Source organism: Leptosomus discolor, chromosome 20 (assembly GCF_034619465.1).
Source record: "Leptosomus discolor isolate bLepDis1 chromosome 20, bLepDis1.hap2, whole genome shotgun sequence".
Classification (NCBI taxonomy): Eukaryota; Metazoa; Chordata; class Aves; order Leptosomiformes; family Leptosomidae; genus Leptosomus; species Leptosomus discolor.
In genome coordinates, this window is record NC_141410.1 from 7,885,398 (window position 1) to 7,905,571 (window position 20,174).

Consider the following 20,174-nt stretch of genomic DNA (forward strand, 5'->3'; position numbering starts at 1 on the left):
GGAGAGCTGTGATAGCAAATATCTCGAAAGGGAAGTGCTTCAGGGTCAAACAGCAGAGAGATGCTGGCATGAAACTGCTGAGTGCAGCAGGAGTGCCTGCACAGTCATTTCGAGGAGGCAATAACTCGCAATAAACGAGAGACCTTTACAGACTTACTCAGCCCAGCCTAAAAGAAGCTCATTTGCCTGTGCCATGAGTTGTTAAAATTGGAAAAATCTTCAAAGGACACGAAAAAAACTACAGTCCTGTCAAAAATGTGACAGCTGCTACCGCTGGAAGGAAAAGCCCTGATCAGGCAAAGCCTCACCCAGGCACTTAACTTCAGATGTGTAAGAAATGCCGCGGACATCGCTGAAGCTCGCGGAGGGCTGGGAGTTAAACAGGTGCCTAAAGGTCAGCGTTGCTCAGCCATCCAGTGCTGGCAATGGTCTCCCTGCACCAGAGGGTTTCACAAAACCACTGGCTCTTCTCCTTCTCCTTCTCCTTCTCCTTCTCCTTCTCCTTCTCCTTCTCCTTCTCCTTCTCCTTCTCCTTCTCCTTCTCCTTCTCCTTCTCCTTCTCCTTCTCCTTCTCCTTCTCCTTCTCCTTCTCCTTCTCCTTCTCCTTCTCCTTCTCCTTCTCCTTCTCCTTCTCCTTCTCCTTCTCCTTCTCCTTCTCCTTCTCCTTCTCCTCTGAAAATTTAGGCCCCTCCTGCCAGCAAATCTTGGAAATGCCATCCAAACGCACGCAGAGGTGTCGGAAAGCAAACACGGCGTTAAATCCCTGTCAGTTTTCCAAGATCTCTCCATTTTTCAGAGGCTCACTGAGCTACTTCGCTTGCAAGCGTAGTTCATGGAGGTTTTTGCGAGCCCCAGGTTTACAATAGCTGTCTTGTAAAGAGCCTGGACAAAACCCCAGTGATTTATGTATTTTTGTCAGTTACACAGTTTATTTATTTTGTGCACTGATTTGCCAAATAGTTTGTTTCGGTTTTCCCACAGTACCATCGGCTTCTTGGCTGGTTTCTCCCCTCGTCGGGGTGAGGCTTCAGCACGGCGGTGGCAGAGCAGAGCCATATCGTGCGGGAATGTGCTGCTCCGCGCCGCTTCTTGTCCCTAAAAGGGTGCTCGGAGCGACTGCCCTCCTTCGCTTCGCCTTCTGGTGCTGGCCTTTGAAAAAGCCAACTGTGTTCTCCTTATCAACTTCATTAAACTTGCACATGGAAAGGAGAGCTGAGGTCCTGGGGGGCTTGTGTGGCACCTCCACCAGAAAGCCTACAAGGCTGAGTAAATCCACTCAAGGGACTGACCATACAGGGGCAAATACAGCAGAAAAGCCTGTGAAATCCATTTTTCTCTTCACAGCTTTGAAAGCAGATGGCGGGGTGGGACTGGAAGGAGAGAACTAACAAACAGAAAATAGTACAAACACAGCGTAAATAATTCTTCCCCTCTCCTCTTTGCAAAGTGCGGGAGCAGAGCACTGCAGCTGGTTTCTTCCACCTTGAACTGAGGGTGTTTCTGTGATTTACAGTTGAGCAGCGCTCGAGGAATACAATAAAAATTAATAATTAAAATAGCAAAAATAATCTGCCAGGCACGGAAATATTTTTAGCTGATTGCTGGAGTTTATAATAGCAGCAGTGTAATAATGGAGTCCTTTGTGCAAAACCTTGTCTGTGTAACAGGGATGACTGCGAAGCCTGGACTCTGCATCACTCTTGGCTTGTGATGGAGTCTTCCCGCTGCAGCTGAATGCTGCTCCCTTGTCCAGAAACCACACGTTTCGGTGAAGTTTTAGAAAACCCATCATTGTGTATCCTGCTTTGGGTCCCTTTGCCCTGCAGCACCTTCTTCTTGGCAGGGGAGAGCACAGGGACCCATTCCTCCCTGGGGTTTCTACGGGAGTGGTACAGAAGCCTGGCAGGTTTTGAAGGGTTAAGCCCCACCAGGCGAAGCCAGGTTTGCTGTGGGCCACTTTCTTCCGAAAATTGTGTCTCTCAAGTCCTCACTGAGGTGTTTAAACACCACGTGCTTTTGAATAGGCAGCCTTCTTTCCGTGCTGAACTGTTTTATGGGACAGAAATGGGATCTTTGAGCAGAAGGGGACCTGGGAGAGGGTGCGGGGGTTACCAGAACAGCCTCAGTGTTGAGACCAACGTCACTGTGGAAATGCCAAGTGCGCGGTTTAAGACAGACTATGTACCGTATGCCTTCCCTATAAAACCCACGGCAGTTGTGATATCTCCAGACAGATTTATGTGATCTCTGGTATTTCATCCTCTTCAGGGTAGAAGGTAGGCTTGGACAGCATCTTGAGCACTCAGTGAGATTCATTTATTCCCATCTTGTAGCTAATTTCTGTTTGTGTTCCAGGGGAGAGGAAAAGGATTGGCACACGCACGGTTGCAGGGGCAAATAGCACAAACAGCTCAAAACACAGAGGACGAACAGGATGGATGGTCGCCTGCGGAGCTGTACAACGCAGGGTGCTGCTGTGATTTGAGAAGGACATGGGGCACGTCGTGTCCTCTACTGGCATCGGCGTGGTTAAACCTCACCCTCCCATCGGTGATTCACCTGCTTGGCCCTGGGTCACCAACGCGGCTTGTTGAGGGCCATCAAGTAAAACAGCCTTGTAAAACGCCTCTGGGGGGTGGCTAATTTATGGAGGGGAGAAACAATATCCCTCCCCTGGTGCCACTTAACTTTTCATTTGATATTTGCAGTAATTGCACGTGACATCTGGAAAAATTGCCCTCCGGTCCCTGGAGAAAGCCAGGGCGGGAGGTCACAGCGCTCCAGGGGGCAGACCCAGGCCATCCCACGGCAGAAGTGGCTCGGCCACGCGTGGGGCGAGGCGTGGGAAGCCCTGAGCGCCATCTCCCCCCCCCCCCCCCTCCTCCGGTCAACTGAGCAGGCGGTGATGGACCAAGCGACTCGATTTATCTCGGGAGGGAGCACTCCCGGGAGCTCCGCGGAGCACGACCAACCCGTGCCTCAGTTTCCCCACAGGGCAAAACCAGCAGCAGCCGCCCTGGCGGGACCCCCCACCCCCCCAACGATGAGCCAAGGGTGAGCTGGGGGGGGTGGCGGGGAGGGAAACACCGGGGTCCGCCCCCCCCCTTCCTGCATCCTGCGCATCCCCGGGGATGCGGGAGCCGGGGACCCCTGCGGAGGGGGCTAAGGGGGAGGGGGGGGGGTGGGGGTGGGCAGGGCGGCAGCTGCCGCGCCGGGAGGAGGAGGAGGAGGAGGAGGCGGGCGGGGGAGCTCGGCAGCGGTCCCTACACCTTTAAAAGTCTCCTCACGTTGGCGCGCTGATTATCCATTAACCTGATGCGAGCTCCCTTTCCTGGGGGTGGCGTCCGCGGCAGCTCCGCAATAAGAGCCGGCAGCAGGGCCGGCTGCCTTCCTCCCTCTTTTCCCTCCTCCTCTCTCTCTCTCAACCTCTCCCCCCCCCCCCCCCCCCCCCGCTCCCCCCCTTATCAGCAATTCAGATTGCATGCAAATCTTTCTTTCCAGGGGCAAGGCAAAGGACCGAGCGCTTCTCCCCGGCCGCGGCTTCGGGGGGGGGGGGGAGAGAGATATCTCCTCCTCCTCCTCCTCCTCTTGGGATTTTCTTCCTTCTCCCCTCCCCTGCTCTCCCCTCCCCTCCCTTCCTCCCTCCCTCTCTTTCTTTCCTCCCTTTTCACCTCCTCGGAACAAAAGTAGCCCTTCTCTCTGCGCCAGCCAGCGGGGCCGCTTTGTCTGCCCAAGCCGTCGGGGTGCCCCCGGGGCCGGACCGGGCCGGGCCGTGCCGGGCCGTGCCGTGCCGTGCCGGACCCCCCCCCCCCCCCCCCCAACCCCGTGGCCAGCGGGGCCATGGCGGGGCGAGCGGTCGCCCTGGGGCTGCTGCTGGGGCTGGCGCTGGGCGGTGGCGGCGGCGGGGCGACGTGCCCCGAACGGGAGCTGGAGCGGAGGGAGGAGGAGGCCAACGTGGTGCTGACGGGCACGGTGGAGGAGATCATGAACGTGGACCCCGTCCACCACACCTACTCCTGCAAGGTAAAGCGAAGGGGGGGGGGGGGGGGGAGTGGAAGGAAAGTTTCGGCCCCCAACAGGCGCCTTTTTTTTTTTTTTTTTTTTTTTTTGCAGGCGGGCGCATGTGGTTTTTATTGTACGCGCCGGAGCTTTGGTGTGTAATTATGTATTTTTAGACTGCGGAGTCTCTTCGCCGCTGCAGCTCCCGCAGCTGTGGCGAGGGGAATCTCGCAAGGTTGCTTTTTATGGGCATTTCCCTCCTTGCCGGGATGCGGGAGCTGATTCCCAACTTTCTGCTCTGGGGTAGGGTTGAAGCTGCTGGGGAAGGTGTTCGGAGCCGCTTGCTGGCTTTACGCGGAGCTCCCTGTTTACTTTAGCAGCATCTTGAGCTCCTCTAGCTCAAGCTATTGTTTAACTACGAATCTGGCCTCTGGCTATGTTTTTTTTTGTTGTTTTTTTTTTTTTTTTTCCCCTTTCCCCCCCTCTCCAAAGCTGAGAGACGGTAAAGCACTGAGCAACCTGAAATACCATCCGCCTGGTTGTCAGAAAAACGTGCTGCATGGCTTAACCCTTCCCGGGGCAGGAAATCTCACTTGCGAGGACATGCTGCTACCTTGCTTTTTCTCCTCGTCCCCTTTTCTGCCCAGCCTTAAAAAGTATTGCGGTTCCTGCCTGCGGTTGGGGCTAAGCAGGGCCTGGGGTGATGCTCAGCAGTGCGTTGGTGGGAGAGGTCTGCCGGGGCAGGGGAAGGTGAACTTCATACCATGGCGTTGCCCTCTGTTCTGGAGCATCTCTCAGCCCAGTAAACTAGTTGGAACAGCTTCTGGTTGTCCAGCTGGTGCCCACTGCTTCACGCTTGCTCCCACCGCTCTGCCCCTCGGTACAATCTGTACCCTGCTCTCGTAAATTAAATCACAGCCCCTCCAGGCGAGTGCAGAGACCGTATGTTTGCAAAGTGTCTGGCACGTCCTGGGTGCTACGTCGAAAACTAATAAGCTGCTGCGAGCAGCCGGTGTGCTGCGGCACATATGGCTGGATGGATGTGGGCCACCTCGCGCTCGCCGTGCGAGCGGGCAGGAGGTGGTCCGGCGAGGCTAGTGGGGAGGCAGAAATGCTCATTGAAGAAATGGGTTGCTTGCTTCCCCCTGCAGACAGGCAGCAAGGTGTCTGGCTAGTGTGATATCCAAGACTCTGGTCCATGAAAACCGTTTTGCCTGTGCTCCTGGGATGATGAATGCACTCGCTCAGCAGCTCTGCCTTGGAAAGGGTGCTGGCACGTCCAAGTAGGAGCAGCTCGGGAGCGATGTGTGGGGAGGAAGCTGGTCTGCTGGTGGTGGCTTTATTTGAAACACAGCTCAGCTTGGGAGGAGGGTCTCTTGCCCACCTTTCCCTGAGCCATCCCAAGGGATGCTGTGGAGAAGGCTGGTGCTCCTTACTCCAGTGGGATTTTGCTTCTGCCGATTACTAGTGTCATAGCAGCACCTGAAGGCCAGAACGTGCTCCCAAGATCCTTTTCCAGTCCTGGAAAAGAAAGTGAAAGGAGAAAAACCTTCTCCTCTACTGTGGATGGAAGTGCCCATCCCATCTCATTGTGGCAGTGCTGCTTGCTGTCCTGCTCATGCTGTGACATTTAGCAATTTTCTTAGAACAGTGGCTTTGCCTACACATCAGTCTTTTCCGTGTCATTTTTAACGGTATGGTCATAGTGTGTTTGCAGGAAAAAAAGCTTTGAAATGGGACTTGGGGGTGTCTTAAGGACCTGAAAGCCGATAAATCTTGCCTAACTGTGACTTAGCAGCGCGTAGCGCTCGTGACTTGTAAATGCATAGCTTTGCAGCAGCTGTTGGCCTGTTTCACTCTTCGGATCTCTCAAAGTATTGAGGTTGCTGTGGATTCTGCTGACGCTGGGTTGCAGGGTTAGACACGCTTGCATTTTGGTTTGGTTTTTACCAAGCGCCTAGATGCCAAAAGGGCGGTTTGGGCATTAAACCTGACCGCTGGTTCCCGCTGCCCTTGCGTGGACCCTCATTCCCTGTGGAGCTGGAATTGGTTCCAGGTGCAGAAAGGATCTTGCAGGTTAGCTGGTGAGAAGACACACGGCCACTTCCTCCCTGTCATGTTCTGGTAACTGTTCCTTAGGCCCTGGGGTTACCTCCAAATACCACAGTTATCTCTTGTCAGGCTTTTCTTTATCTGAAGAGGAAAGGCAAGGGCCAAGTGTGTGGTAGGAGTTCCCTAGAGCCCACACCCAAAATAGCAAGTGTTATGGGTGCTGGGTGGTCTGCAAGGGAGCAGGCATGTGAGTATCTGTGAGTGCTGCTTTAGCATATTGTTCTTCCTAGTTAAACTCTCAACCCTCCCAGCTGAAGCCTTTGATAGATGAAGATAAGCACATTACAACTCAGAAGAAATGTGAAGTTAATGTTAGATAAACACCTGTAAATAGCTACCAGCCATTCATTTGCTGCTGGAGGAGATGAATAATAAAGGGGAAGAGGTTGACAGAACTCCTGGAATTGACTCTGAAAGGGGCTGATGTGCTGCTTCACCCAGGGGTTTGCTCTGGGAACCGGGGTGCTGGGCTTGCTCTTCTGCGCAGGTTTGCCGTGCTGCTGTCCATCCTATTTACAGCCCGTGTGTTGGCACTGTCCCTTCCTGCTTTTGAGCCCTCTGATGTGCCTCGTTCTGGTCTGACCTGATATTTATGAAGGGAGCTCCTATTTATAGGACAAATACAGGTTCTATATGTGCTCTAGGAAGCGTTGAAAAGGATGTGGATCCTGTTCCAAACAATAGAGCCCGTATTTTGGGGGGTAAGGGTGGCTGTTCTCCAGCCAGGGTTGGATGTGGAAGTGGCTGGGGGAGGTGGGTTTGGTGCTCGGCTAGCTCCTAGGGAAAGGGCAGCCGGCTTCTGCCGGAGGAAGGCACAGAGAGCGAGAAGGAAGGGGAGAGGGACGACGTGTGGTCAGGAGGGAAGGGTTTGGCAGAGCTGATGCCAGGACCCTTCCTCTAAGAACTGCTGAAATCTAATGGTGACCCTTTTTTACTTCTGTCTGGAGTGACAGCTCTCTTTCTGAGGAGACTATGCTTGAGCTTCTCATCTTTCTTTACAAGACCAAGGCTGGCGTTTCTCAAAGCATCTTCCTGGCAGGAATTCGCTAGCGGTGCCCGTGCTGGTACAGGTGGTCCCATTCCCTACTGTGGGATGGACTCCCATGGCTTATTGGACAATCCTTCTACTTTCTGCATTTAAAATATACCCTTGCAAGGATCTGCTTAAATAAAGCTTTTGCTGTGCTCGCTCTGCCTCTCTGTAGCTGCCAGGAGTCTTGTAAAACAGTCTTAATCCAGTGTTTTATGTGCTCGCTGGCAAAAGAGTGAGTCTGCTATAGGGAAGGGACCTCTTGGAACCAGGTTCCAGCCCCATTTTTTTCTCTCTCCCTTTTCTTCCCCAATCCTTGATGTAGCTGGTGAGTCACCAGTGACAAAGTCTTAATTATGTGTGATGATGAATGGGATGCCCTACAGGTAATTGCTTGGTCTTTGGTGCCTTCGCATCCATTCATTATAGAGGATAAGGGTGGGGAGAAGGCTGGTGGACTCTGATGTTGCTTGTGAATGCTATGGCCTGGCTCTGAGGTGTATGAGTAGAACAACAATGCTAATTAACTCAGATTACCATCTGCTTCAGGAGAAGGGGGTAGGCTTCAGCCTTAGACCTAGCTGTGAAAATGCCCAACTGCTACCCTTCAGCGCAAGCCTCAGGCGGTGCTCTCTGCCTGCCTCTTGTGTGTGTATATATATATATATATTTATTTTTTCCCCCCCTTTTGTCTGTTTTGCCTTCCTGGGTTTCTGCCCTGGCTGCTGGTGCACTCACCTCCTTGCAGCCAGCGCCTGCCCTGCGGGCTGCAGGCTGCTGCCGAAGGAAGAGGAGGTGGGGCTGATGGGGCTGCAGGAAGGTGTCTGAACTTGACTGTGGGGAGAAGCACAACCCCAGGGAGTTGTGCTGCTGCCGCGAAATGCTGGAGAAACAGCTGGTCCCGGGTGGGGAAAGCAGGAGGCTTGCGATAGCGCAGGCTTGCGCTAAAGCCGGGCAAGCTGTGCTGCTTAGCACCCTGCCTGCTCGGCTCACCTGAGGTGCCGTGGATCGCAGGTGGCCCCAGACTGGCTCTTTGAAAGGGGCTGCATGGGGTGGCACCACCTGCATGTGGTGGAGCAGATGTCTGCGTCGATAACTGGGATTCCTGTGAGATCAGAGGGGAGGAAAGCTGCCTGTCACAGTTCCCCTTCCTTGCCATCTGAAGCTCCCTCTGTTTGCTGGTTGACTGCCATCTCTCTCGAGAAAAGAGCTCCGGCTCTGACAGGGCTGCGTACAACCGAGCAGTCGGCTCCTCCTCGGGCTGAAATACGCTGTGCCCGTGGCTTTGAAGGCACGGCTTTCTCAGCTCCTCTTCTTAACCCTGCCCAGCAGCTTGGACGTGGACTGTGTGGGGAGGGCTGGTGGCCTGCGTCTAAGTTATTGCTTGTCCTTTGGTTGCTGTGGCATTTCTTAGCGCTGGCCCAAGGGGAGCTGCCTGCCTTCGTGCTGGGAGATAAATGAGTGTGAAAGCATGCGGGTACTATGTCTCCAGCTAACCTCTCGGCGTCTGGGAGCAGCCAAGGCATGTGCAGTCTTCCAAAGAGGAGCTGTCGCAGCGGTGTTTATACCTGGGATGTTTTTTGATCTCAGGTATGCAGGAGAACAGGGCTCACCTCAGTAATATGCAGTGGCTGCTGTGGGAGCTGGGACCCATCAGGTCCAGAGTCCTTCTCCACGGTGGGCAAATATTACACCTTCAGGAGAAGGTGTGAGAAGTAGGAGGGTGTGAGAATAAAGTACACTCCTCAACTTTTGTTCTTAACCTTCAGTTGCGCCTGTAGAGTACAGCAATGCTAAACTCATCCCCTTTTTCTCCTTGACAGGTGAAGGTTGTGCTGAGCAGGAGGGGCTCATCCCAGCTTGCTTGCTCCTGTGGTGGTGGGAATGGCCCTGTTCCCTTGCCCCAGCACGTGTAGCTGCCCGCTCCTAGTCGTGCCAGGGACAGTGTGTGGGAGTTCAGCTCAAGATCATTGTGGACCTTGAAGCCTCTTGATCAGGACTGAGGTAGCGCTGAGCTCACAGCCCTGAAACTCTGGAGTTGGGGCTTCAAGAAATTACAAGATTGATTAAACGTCATGAGACTTGCAGTCCTCCTAGCCCCCATCGTGTTTTTACCCACTTGCTTGAACTCTGCAGTGTCAGCTCTTTGTGTGTCTCTTCTGCAGTCTCTTGAGTAATGGGATGGAGGATCTGGCAAAGAGTGAGAGTCTGTGTCTGAGTGCTCTCGAAGCAGCCCATAGGGCAGCACGACGCACTTGGAGGGCCCTGCAGGTCAGAGGCCAGGGAGCTGCAGTTGCAGATAACAAAAAATGGTTCATTCTCGCGTGGGATAATGTCTACTCTGTGCTTTCCTCCTCAAGTATAACCACTCCCCCCACACCACTGCAACCCCTGGGTCAAGCGTAGAAGCTGTAGTGTGAACAACTGTCTGCCTCTCTGCCCCCCCCCCCCCAGTGTCCCCCAAGGTCTGGAGAGACCTGCCTGCCCACACGTAGGTGACCATCCTTTCTGTCCCTTGCGTTCCCTTCAGAATTGCGCTCTCTAAGTACATACGTGCCTGCCCGTTTCGGAGAGGGGATCAAGAGCCCCCTTATCTCTGAGCCACCACCTCCTTGACCGCTTTGGTGCTTGGCACGCTGTGCTGAAGTGCTCTTTGGGCCGTGAAGGCTGGAGAACGCAGGTGACTGGGCGCTTGGGCTGCGGTAGGAGGGGAGATGCTGGCAGGGAGCACGATAAAAGCACGCTCTGAGCATGGCAGGCCAGGGATGCCTGTGGTCACGGTAATACCAGTGTGCTACAGCAGCCACCCTGGCTCCAAGCTGAGACCTCGGGCAGCTCTCTGATGAGCTGTTCCTCTCCCATGCAACTCACCGACTCGCCTGTGTCGTGTTTCCCCTGCAATAGCATCGCAGCAGCAGGAGGAGGATTTGTAACCGATCGAGAGCCGTTGGGGACATGTTTCTGGTGTCCCACGGGCGCTAAAGATTCATTTTAGGGCTGCTGCTTCCCTCCTGTGCGGGTGTTTCCTTTGGGCAGTTCGCTGCAGGGAGCGTGGCACTGGAAAGAGAGGTTGGCTTGCAGTTGTGTGCAGATTTTGCCTTTTTTGGGCAGGGGGATGAGCCAGCACGGAGGTCCAGGGAGACTGCTCTAGAACCGCTGGCAGTGGAAGGGGGGAGAGCAGGGCTGACTCTTGTGGCCAGGACTTATTTTCTTCCTGAAGCTTGGATGAGTAAAGGGAAATGGGCTCCTACTGCCAAACCCTCCACGTATTTCAGCAAATCCAGTCTGCTAACGCAAAGGTTTTCTGTAGTCGGTTATAGGAGCGTAAGTTGCCTTTGACATTTCTGCATGGAGTGTTATCTGCTCAGCCTTTTGTCTTCCCAAGGTGCCTTGTCAGAGCCAGAAGACTCCCTTCTCTCATTCACCCAACCCACCTGCCCTTCCTGCTCCTGTGCCAACGTTCAGAGCTGCCTCTGTGGATGGACAGGGCTCTATTTAGCCATGCAGCCTACGCTGGTTGCGGGCTTCCAGCCACTTGATGTTTCCTTCAAAGCTTTTTTTTTTTTTAATCCAGTAGTGTTTTCTCCCTCGATACGTTTCACCACTGAGATTTTTGTTGCAAGTCAGGGGATCTCTGGGAGAACTGCACCAGCTGGAGTCTGTCACCTTGAATGATGCTGCCTGGGAGTAGAAGGGGGAATCCTCTGGCAAAGCTGAGGCTTGCATGCTGGCCTTGATAGGGCTTGGATCGCAAAGGAGAGGGCATCGCTACCCTTCGCCAACCTGCGGTGTCCTTCGTGCCAGGGGCTTGCTGGATGTTTGCCCTTGGGGTGGGGATGCTGAGCCCTCCCTGGGGTTGGTGATGGTTTCGTGGGCCTCTGGGGAGGTGAGTCAAGGTGGCTCGTGGTGGGGTTTGTCACTGGGCAGCTCTCCATCAGGCTGTTTTGGGCCTCCAACAGCAACGACTGGGCTGGCGGCGCGCTTGATTAGCAGGCTCTGGGCTCAGCCAAAGCCGAGGGAGGAGAGGTGGGAAGGGAAGGCAGGTCCTGGGTCTCTGCACCGAAGACAGCGTGTCCCAGTGCCCAGGGACGAGGTCTCTGTCCCTCGCTGGAGAGCCAGCGTGGCGGAGGGTCCCCTTGTGACACAGGGCCTGTCCCCCTTTGCTGGGTGGGGAAGGGGCCAGGGGTGCCTGGGCTGAAGAGTTGGGTTCAGCTTTGGCAGAAAGAGTGCTTTAGTCTTTGTTGCCCATGTGTTTTCTGCTTTTTGGAGGGATGGTTAATGAAATCAGCTCTGCTGGAGGGCTTTGCCAGCCTGACCCACTCTTGTGCATCTTGTGACAACATGATAAGAATTAACCGCGTCAGAAGGTGCCTGTGAAATGGCCTCACGTGCTCTTTCTCCCTCTCGTTCAAGGTGAGAGTCTGGCGTTACCTGAAAGGCAAAGACATCGTCACTCATGAGATCCTCTTGGATGGTGGGAACAAGGTGGTTATTGGTGGCTTCGGGGACCCGTTAATCTGCGACAACCAAGTCTCAACGGGGGACACACGGATTTTCTTCGTCAACCCTGCCCCGCAGTACATGTGGCCGGCGCACCGCAACGAGCTGATGCTGAACTCCAGCCTCATGCGGATAACGCTGCGTAACCTGGAGGAGGTGGAGCACTGCGTGGAAGGTGAGGCTGGAGTGTGGGTGCTGGGCTTTCCCCGGGGGGTGCTCTGGGACTCCTCGTGCTTCTTGGCTTGTCAGTGATTGATTGGCAAATGGTCTCGCTGGCGATGAGGCAGATCAGTCCTGCTCTTCTGCGTGTGTCTGGGGTAGAGCCACGCTGCTCTGTGGACTCGCTTGTCACGGGGACGGTGTGTGGCATTGACCTTGTTGTCAGAGGCAGTGCTTGCAATCAAGGTACAGGCAAGTGAAGTTATTTTATGTTATATTTTTTTCCCTCCAGTTTTGATGCAGGTTCTCAGTGCCCTCTGCAATGAGCCTGATGTGGCTGGGAGCATCCTGACTGCAAGTTCTGTCCTAACACAAGCGTGTGGCAGGCACTTACCGGGGAATTTAGACTCCTCACACCCGAAATAGATTTTCCTGTAGATTTAGAGCTAATAATGGGTTAATGCTGTGGTGAAGGCCTGTCCTTCATGGCAATCGCCCCTAGCTGCTTCTGCCTCGGAGCTTCCTTGTTTGCTAAGCCAGACTTACGGACTCCTGCAGGGATCTGAGAAGCCAGCCGAGTGCTGCTTGGGGGTAAAGCTTGCCTTCTCCAAGGTATAACTAAGTCAGAACCAAGCCAAGCAGCTGAGTGATTTTTGGGGAGTGTGCTTCTGTATTGCTGTGGTGAAACCCTGTGTCACCTGCACATTAGTCTCGCTGGAGCCTTTGTGTCTGCTCCCAAAATTGCTCAGATGAGGAGGGTTGTAATATTGTGTGGTGCTCATGGAGTATGTGTGCACCGCGTTGATGCTCAGCGCGGGGACCGTGGGCTGACTTGTAGCTGTGTGTGGGACAACGTGAGCGGCACTGACATGCTCGTGCCAAAGAGGGTGGCTGAGTTACCGCTGCTGCTCTGGGTGTAACAACACAGCTGTTGGGAAGAGCTGAAAGGGAGACAGCCCATATGTGCTCTTCAGTAGGGTCTTAGACCTCCACGTGTGGAGATGTGCCTCTATGGAGAGCAGATCTGGAGAGGATTGGTCTGTCTTGCCCTTGTTGCCCTGCCGCTTTGAAAACATACTTCTGTAATAACCCATTTGCTGGCTTCTCTCTTCCCTCCACCCCCTTATGCTTGTCGTGTGTTCCAGCAAGAGCTCTGAGCTCGTGGGGGAATGCGGTGCCCCAAAAGCCCTTTGCTGGGGTCTGAGTATGTCCTGAGAGCAGATGAGTAAACAAGGGAAGGAATGCAGGAATTCTGCACAGACAACAAATAAACATGCAGATTGGCTCCCTCCTTCCCTTGGACGTGCAGAGGAGAGGCCATAACCCCTTTTTCCAGCTGTGAATGCTGACAGGGGTAAATGACCGGACTCTGAGGCTGGGAGAGAGCTAGTTCAGCAACGCGGCTCACAAGAGGCACGCGTCTCAAGTGGGTTTTGTAAGCGGGAGGGACACTGAAGGTTTTCTGCCCGTGCATATATATATATATATGCTGTATTGCACCTGAAAGGTATCAGTCCTGCTCCTCCTTTGCACCTAGTGCAGAGGGAGGGAGGAGAAAGAAGAGTGTGTGCGTGGTTGGTTGTGTTAAATCTGAGCAAGCCTTTGGAAGAATTCTGTCCTCACTAGTTTGCTGTGTTCTGTGCTATGCTCAGTTTTGCACACGCTGGGTGTGAGCTGGGGTGGCTGAGCTAGGTGGTTCCCATTTGTAGTGAAGGATGTTGTCCCGTGAGACCTTTGGGAGGTGATGAGAGATCTAGTTTTCCTCCTAATACTATAGATTCAGTGTAGAATTGGGACCTATTCCCGCTTTTGTTTGTAGCGGGGGAAGATCCAAAATTGTGTTGCATTTGTGTAATGCTTGTTACAGCCCCGGTGTGTTGGGGTTGGCTGTGTTTGGTGAGCTCAACTGGGACCTGCTGCCACTGGGGACACCTCCTAGCCATGGACAGCTTTCCTTGCAGAGCTTCGGGGTGGTGATGGGACTGTCACTCCAGCTGTACTGGTGCCCTGGTCCCAGGAGGGGAGAGGTGTGAAGGGTGCACCAGGCTGTCGGTGGATGCGTTGGTCTGTGAGCATGCCCCCTGATGCAGCACTGCAGGAAAGATTTGCTTGGTGTTGCTCCCATGCTGTTGTGCAAGGGAGTTGAATGTGCCAAAGCTGGACGTGTCTAAACTCGCTCCTGTCTGCTGAAATTGCAGGTCCATACAGTTATGGTGGGTTTATCTTTCCTCCTGGCTGTGATAACCTTTCCTGATGGTGGGTAGCAGATGATTCTTTCTGGGGCTTCCCTCTTCTCTGAAGATCGCTTGCTGCGTAGCTTGCTTCCTTTAATTAATTAGGCTCCTCTTCCCAATGGCTCACCAGGATGCTGTTGGCTTGCAGAGGTGGGATCAGCCTGCCTGGCCGGTGGCTCAGGGCCACCAGGCTGGCGTGGGGAGAGTGGGGACTGGAGAGGGCTGGAAAACAGCCTGCAGACAACTCGCCATGTGTGGTGGACCTGGCTTCTCCAAGCTGATGGAGACCGTCCAGACTGTGTTGCTGTGGAATGACAAAAAAAAACAAGGCAACCTTGAGTTGCTGATGTCTCAGGTAGGTCAAAAAGTGTTGCTCAGGGGAGATGCAGTGATTCTTATTTTGGCATCTGGCTGTCTTGGCAGCTGTTTCGCTTGCCTTGTCATATCCAGTGGGCTTGCTTCCATCGTGGAAGGCTGGTGGTTGTGTGAGTATCCTGTAGGTTGGGTGCTAGCAGGTTTGCTGTAGAAAGCATGGAACAAACTGACCCCCAAAGCCTTGGTTTCCCTCGAGCCCCATCTAAAGCTCAGGCCTCTCCTGAGGTCTGTGGAAGTCCCTTTCGGCTTGCCCAGTGCCACTGCCCTGCTGCCTTCTGGGAGGCCATGTAAAACCAGCCATGAGAACCTGCCTCTGCCACCCTGGGAACCATTTCTGAGCTCCGAGTCTGAGAATTTTGCTCCAGGACTTGTTTCCCATCAGCTCCCCACAGGAGGGTTCAAAGCAGAGCTGCCCAGAACACTCTTCTTTGCTGCACTTTGAGTTTAAAAACAAACTTTTGAGTGCTTTTGCAGAAGGAATTGGAAGAATGGTGGCAGCTGAGTGGAAAAACATTCATGTTTTGAGTATCTTCATCTCCTGTCGCTCCAGCTTGGAAAAATCCTAGACATCAAAATCTTTCCTGTCTAAGAGGCGAGTTCAAACTAGGGCATCTCTGTGAAACAGCTCAGGTTAGAGTAGAAACAGCGTGTTTTGATTACACTTAATTGTAGTAAAAATGCTTTGACCAGCTGTCATCAAAATGCAAGATTTGGCTAAGCTCTGCAAACCGGCTCAGCACCGAGGGTGCCTGGAGGGAAGATTTTTGGTGGCAGAAGAGCAGCTCTGGGGTTTGCGCAGGAGGCTGGGACACAGGCTTGCACCGGGTCCCCGGGTGAAGGAGGACGTTTGCTGGTGCCTCTGTGGGGGAATGCGTGGAAAGGGAGCCGGCCCCGAGCAGCACGCAGCGCTGTGTAGCACCAGGAGTGGATTTCCTCTTGTTCTTCAAGACATCAGGAGGAGGCTTCCCAGGGAAAGAATCGGTCTGATACGCCACAGCCTTGCTGTATTTGTGTCTGCAATGCTGGCGCTGCATGAAGAGGGCTGGAGTCGCTGTGCAGGTGTTGGAGCTCCCCAAAGCAGGCGCCGTGCTAGGTGCAGTGCTTTCCTCTCCTTGCCCTCCCCTGACAATGCCGCCAAGCACGCTCTTCTGGAGTTCAGCAGCTGACTAATCCCCGAGAGATCTTTCCTCTGTACGTGTGTGTGTGTGTGTGTGTGTCTCGTATTTCGCTTTGATCACAATTGCACTCGAAGAAAATCAAGATTTTTGTGTATGGCGTGGGAGGGGCTGTGTGTTGACTCCACGCTGAGCCCGTCTGGGTGGAAGGAAGTTCATATTAAACCTTTGTTAGGGCCTCGGTTAATGAGAACCCAGAGCTCCTTTTAAACAGGGCCTTGCTGGTGGCATGATTTGCATTCATGCTGGTGCAGTTGCCCCAGCTCAGGGTGCTTTGCTGGCTTTGGAGATGTGTGCGGACTTTGAATCTCCTGGGAAAAGCCCTTGGCTCTACAAGTAGAGCGCACGTGAAACCTGGTAGCGTTGGGTGCAGTAGGTTCCTGCCATTGTAACGAGGTGCTGCCGGTGGCTCGAGGCCCTCGTGCCAGAGCAGCGTGTCCAACGCATCTTCAAGAAAAACTTGCTCTGTGCTTTAGTGCGGTGTCCCCTCAGCTTCTCAGGTGATGTGGAAAACAGGGCCCGTGAACCAAGCCACGGGGACGTTAAGCCTTTTGGGAAGGACAGATCTGCCTGTCTTGGGAGCAGTGCGTGGGTTATACTCTGCCTCCCTGATGGAGAATTAGTCCAGCAGCAAGACCAAGGCTGAGGACTGACCATCCCAAACCCTTTCTGGACCACCCTCTGGCTGCCCAGAGTGGTCGTGGCTGCACTTGTGCTTCCACGGCGCTCGGTGGCTTCTCTGTCTCCTCCAGCCCTGGTGCGGCTGTGGGCCTGGGGCTGCTCCTGCTGGGTGGGCAGCGAGGTGGGGGGTGGGTGTTGTGCTGGGATGGGCACCTTTGGGTGCTGTATGTTATCCAGCTTGGGAACAGGAGGGAGTCAATGTGGTGTCTTGGGGTGCTGCCGTGAGGATGGCGTACGGGCCTTTGAACATCTCTTCCATATAGATGCCCGTAATAAAGCTGGCTGCTCTGGCTCGTGTTCAACATGCAGTGTGCTGCAGATGTTCCAGATGTTTTAAAATGTCACTTAGCTCCTGTTGAATTTCTGATTCTAGCCAGTCCAGAACTCTCCTCTGACTTTTCACCTCTCTGGCAACCCTATTAATTGCTCCCGTGGAAGAATCACATCCAGTCCTGCAGCCTCGGTTCTCCCGTATTTCCTCCCATGGCTACTTGGGATCGGGACTGCTTTGAAAGCATCTCCCTTTAAGTTACACTGTCTGTTCTGTTTTGTCTTCTGCCTGTTCACTTTTATTCTGTCTTCTTTTTCTTTTTAGGTCTCTGCCTCCGTAGAACTGAGACGTTTTGTTCTTGTAAACCAGCCCATGCAAAATTCTCTTTTCAGGCTCCTTACAGACTGTAAGGCATGCACAGTAGGCTCCTCTCAGCAAAGAAATCGCTGGCATGGGTCTGTGTTAGGTGATTTGGGCTGTGGTCACTTCCCATGCTCTGGTCTTCCTGCAGCCCTTTCCCACCCCTGCAACTATTTCCCTTTAATCCACCCCTGGCATCTCATTGTGCTTCAGAACAGGCGAGGGAGGGGGCTGGAAGAGGGTTAGTGTGTGGGTTTCTTCTTAAAGAAGGTTTTTCTTTCCTTCCCTCCTCTTCCTGGCTCTGTTTTGCATTGAAGATAATGAGAACAGCATCAACACCTCAGTCTCAGGAGGGTGAGCGAGTTAGCCAGCAGCTGTAAACGGAGAGGAGAGAATCCACCACCAAACACCCGCGGGGGCCCGTTCCTGCCTCCCCACCTGCAGGCAGGGGCAGTGTGGGCACAGCGGGCAGCTCGGCCGGCTGCTGGCGCCGGAGCAGACGTCCTCTCAGGGCTGCCACGTCAGAGACCGGCACTGGGGAGAGCAGGGACTGACTTGGGGGGGAGGTCTTGGTGCTTCAGGGGAGGATGGAGCCGGGTGCTATGGCCGATGCTGCAGAACCCAGCCCACCCCATGGGCCAGCGTTTGCAGGAGGCGCTCTCGCCGCGAGCGTGGGAGGCCCTGCGCGTGGGCCAAGCGTAAGGGTCTGTTTCCTCCCTCCCTTGCATGGTAGTAATGCAGAACATCCCACGGGTTTACGGCGGTAGCTAAGAGTCGATTTTTGTTTAGCAAATTCCTATGGAATTTTAATCTGGTGTGGGAGGCTACTGGTCTGGGAAGGCTCCTTTTGGCCCCACTTCCCTGCTCTGGCACATCCTGCCGCATTTCTCCGCGGGATCAGCTAGGGCTTCTCGGTCAGCGGCGCAGACGGCGTATCTCTTGGCGGTGCTGGCTGCGCGGTTATGACAAGTGCTGGGCCTTGGCCATGTGCTCTTGGTTCTGCTTTTCCCTTTGTTTGCTCTGCCAGTAACTTGGGGGGGGGGGGACTGTGGCTTGCTGTCTGCTGCGCTGCAGAGGGGAGCTGTTGCTGCAGGCTCTGGCAGGCTCTGCGCCTCCTTCTGCTGGGCGTTTTCTGGTTGAATTGCTGGGTACGGCTTGGTGCTGGGCTGGGGCTGGTACATCACCTCCCGGCTGGTGGGAACGCACAGGGCAGCAGCGTCCTCAGTTTCATCCTTTTTGTATAGACGCGGGGTAGGTGGGAAGGGTGGCGAAGGGAAGGGACGTGGGAGTGGGAAAGGTATTATGAGTTCCCACAGGCAACCAGCCCGAAACATTTCCACACCCCCCTCTCGGTCCCCGTAGTCTCCTGCTGGTGCTTCCCACCGCAGGACGCTTGCGCAGCATCAGCCTTGCTCGGGGGGACTCGGTAAGAGCTGTGCTGCGGTGCTCCCAGGCAGGGGGTGGCTGCAGGGAGCTCCTCCGTGAGCACGGGAAAGCTTTGGTGGTGGTGCCGGGGGCTTCGTGCAGGAGAGGAAATCCCGCTGCTCTCCCCCCGGGGTGGCAGGGAGTGGGTGCGAGTGGAGTGAGACTTCCTACTGGCGGCCGTCACTGTTCCTGTTGACAAGGATCGCTCTGAATCTCTCCCTCTGAGCATCTCCTAAACTGAATGCCTGCAGATTTGGAGGGCGCTGGCATCTCCTTCATCCTTTTGGCATCTCCTGGCTTTGCAGAACTGTTGTTGGGACTCCTTGATAACCCAAGGCAGGACTTAGGTGCAGCTTTTCTGCCTCGCTGCCTCTCCCTGACACCCCCTGCTTCTATCCTGCAGCCCCCATGTAAAATGGGGAGCTGTGTCCCTCCCTCCCTCCCTCCTCCAGCTGGATGGGAGGTTGGGAGCCTGCACAACACCTGGGCCCCCGCTGCTTTAGCTCGTGTGCTGATGCTGAAGGCTGTGGGACCAGGCTTTGCAGACAGCCTGTGCTGTGTGAGCCTTTACACGCTGGTGGGGTTTTTTTTTTGGTCACTGTGTCACCAGGCCACAAAGCTGTAACTTGAACAAAAGGCGTTGAACTGCTTCTGTCCAAACCTTCCCCGTCACTCGCTTCCCTGCCTGCCCTGTATCTCTGCGCAGCATCAAACATGGGAGGGAGCAGTCAGGCCTGTCACACTGTGTGTGCTAGAAGTGTAAATTAAATGTACAGGCGTGGCTGCTTACAGAAGGCAGCCAGACAGTCGCATGTATGAATTTAGGTTGTTTGAATGCTGTAACCAATATGCAGCCACCTAGGACTGAGCGGGCCCTGCCTTTCTGGCAGGGGCAGAACTCAACTCTCTGTTTCTACCGCAGGCTGGTGGCTCCTGCTGCTCGAGGTGGGCAAAGCCCTCCCTTTGGTACACCCAGGGCTTGCACTGCTTGTCTCGGACTCTCTTTGGCCAACAGCTGGGGCATGTGGGCACCCAGGTCAACCCAGGGACCCACAGAAGCCATCCCAGCAGAAGGGATGCGAGGGAAACGGGTCAGTATTCCTCTGGTTTCCCAACGAAGCCTGGAAGCTGGGCTTTGCTGGTGGGGAAGACAGAGCTGACCTGCCCCAGCCTTTGGGCTGTCCGGAGCTGCGATGGGCAGCACCAGGCGGGCCAGCCTTTGCCCGTGAACCCGGCGGGCATCTGCCTGTTGGAGCTGCCAGGCGCTTGCCACGACTGCCGGCACCCGCCCAGGCTTGCTCCGCGCTAATCCTTACCAGGGAGTGGGACTTCGGTCTGTTTATCTTATTAAACACTCTGCAAAGATCCTGCATTCTTTCGGGATGACTTCCAGGAGCAGGAGAGCTCTTTGATGTGCTGTGTGGCCAGGGTGGGGACACAGCGGCCGCTGCCCCAGGACTGGATGGATGGCCTCCTCTCCCTGATGAGCTGTGGGTTGGAGGAGGTGAACAGTGCTCTCTGCAAGCTGCTCCCTCCTTAAAAAAAACATTCTAGCAGTGCCTTTTTCTTTTTTTCCTTGAAAAACTGCTTCTCTTCCCGCGTTTTCAACTCCCTGGAATAATTTCCTTTGATTAGCAGAGGAAATGGGACTCCAGTGCTTTCAATAATTCATACCCAATTTGGCTAATTTCAGTCTGGCTGTGGCAGAGACTACAAAGTGAATAAGAATATGTGAGATTTCAAACCGCCCTTTCTTATTGGCTTCTAATTTTTACTCCCCTGGCTCTTCCCGTGTCCAGCAGCCACATCAATCTCTGTTAATCTCCCTCCTGAACTGTGGCAAGCTGGACGGC

General features: G+C 54.4%; 1 protein-coding gene across 1 annotated transcript in view; it reads left to right on the forward strand.

Annotated features, from left to right (window-relative positions):
• The first annotated feature begins 3,840 nt into the window (after nt 1–3,840).
• The window catches only part of AGRN (agrin), a 122,252-nt gene continuing 105,918 nt past the window's right edge, over nt 3,841–20,174 (forward strand). The window contains exons 1-2 of the mRNA XM_086476065.1: nt 3,841–4,023; nt 11,555–11,816. Of these exons, the coding sequence (XP_086332191.1) occupies nt 3,841–4,023; nt 11,555–11,816 (445 nt within the window). The remainder of the gene's footprint in view (nt 4,024–11,554; nt 11,817–20,174) is intronic.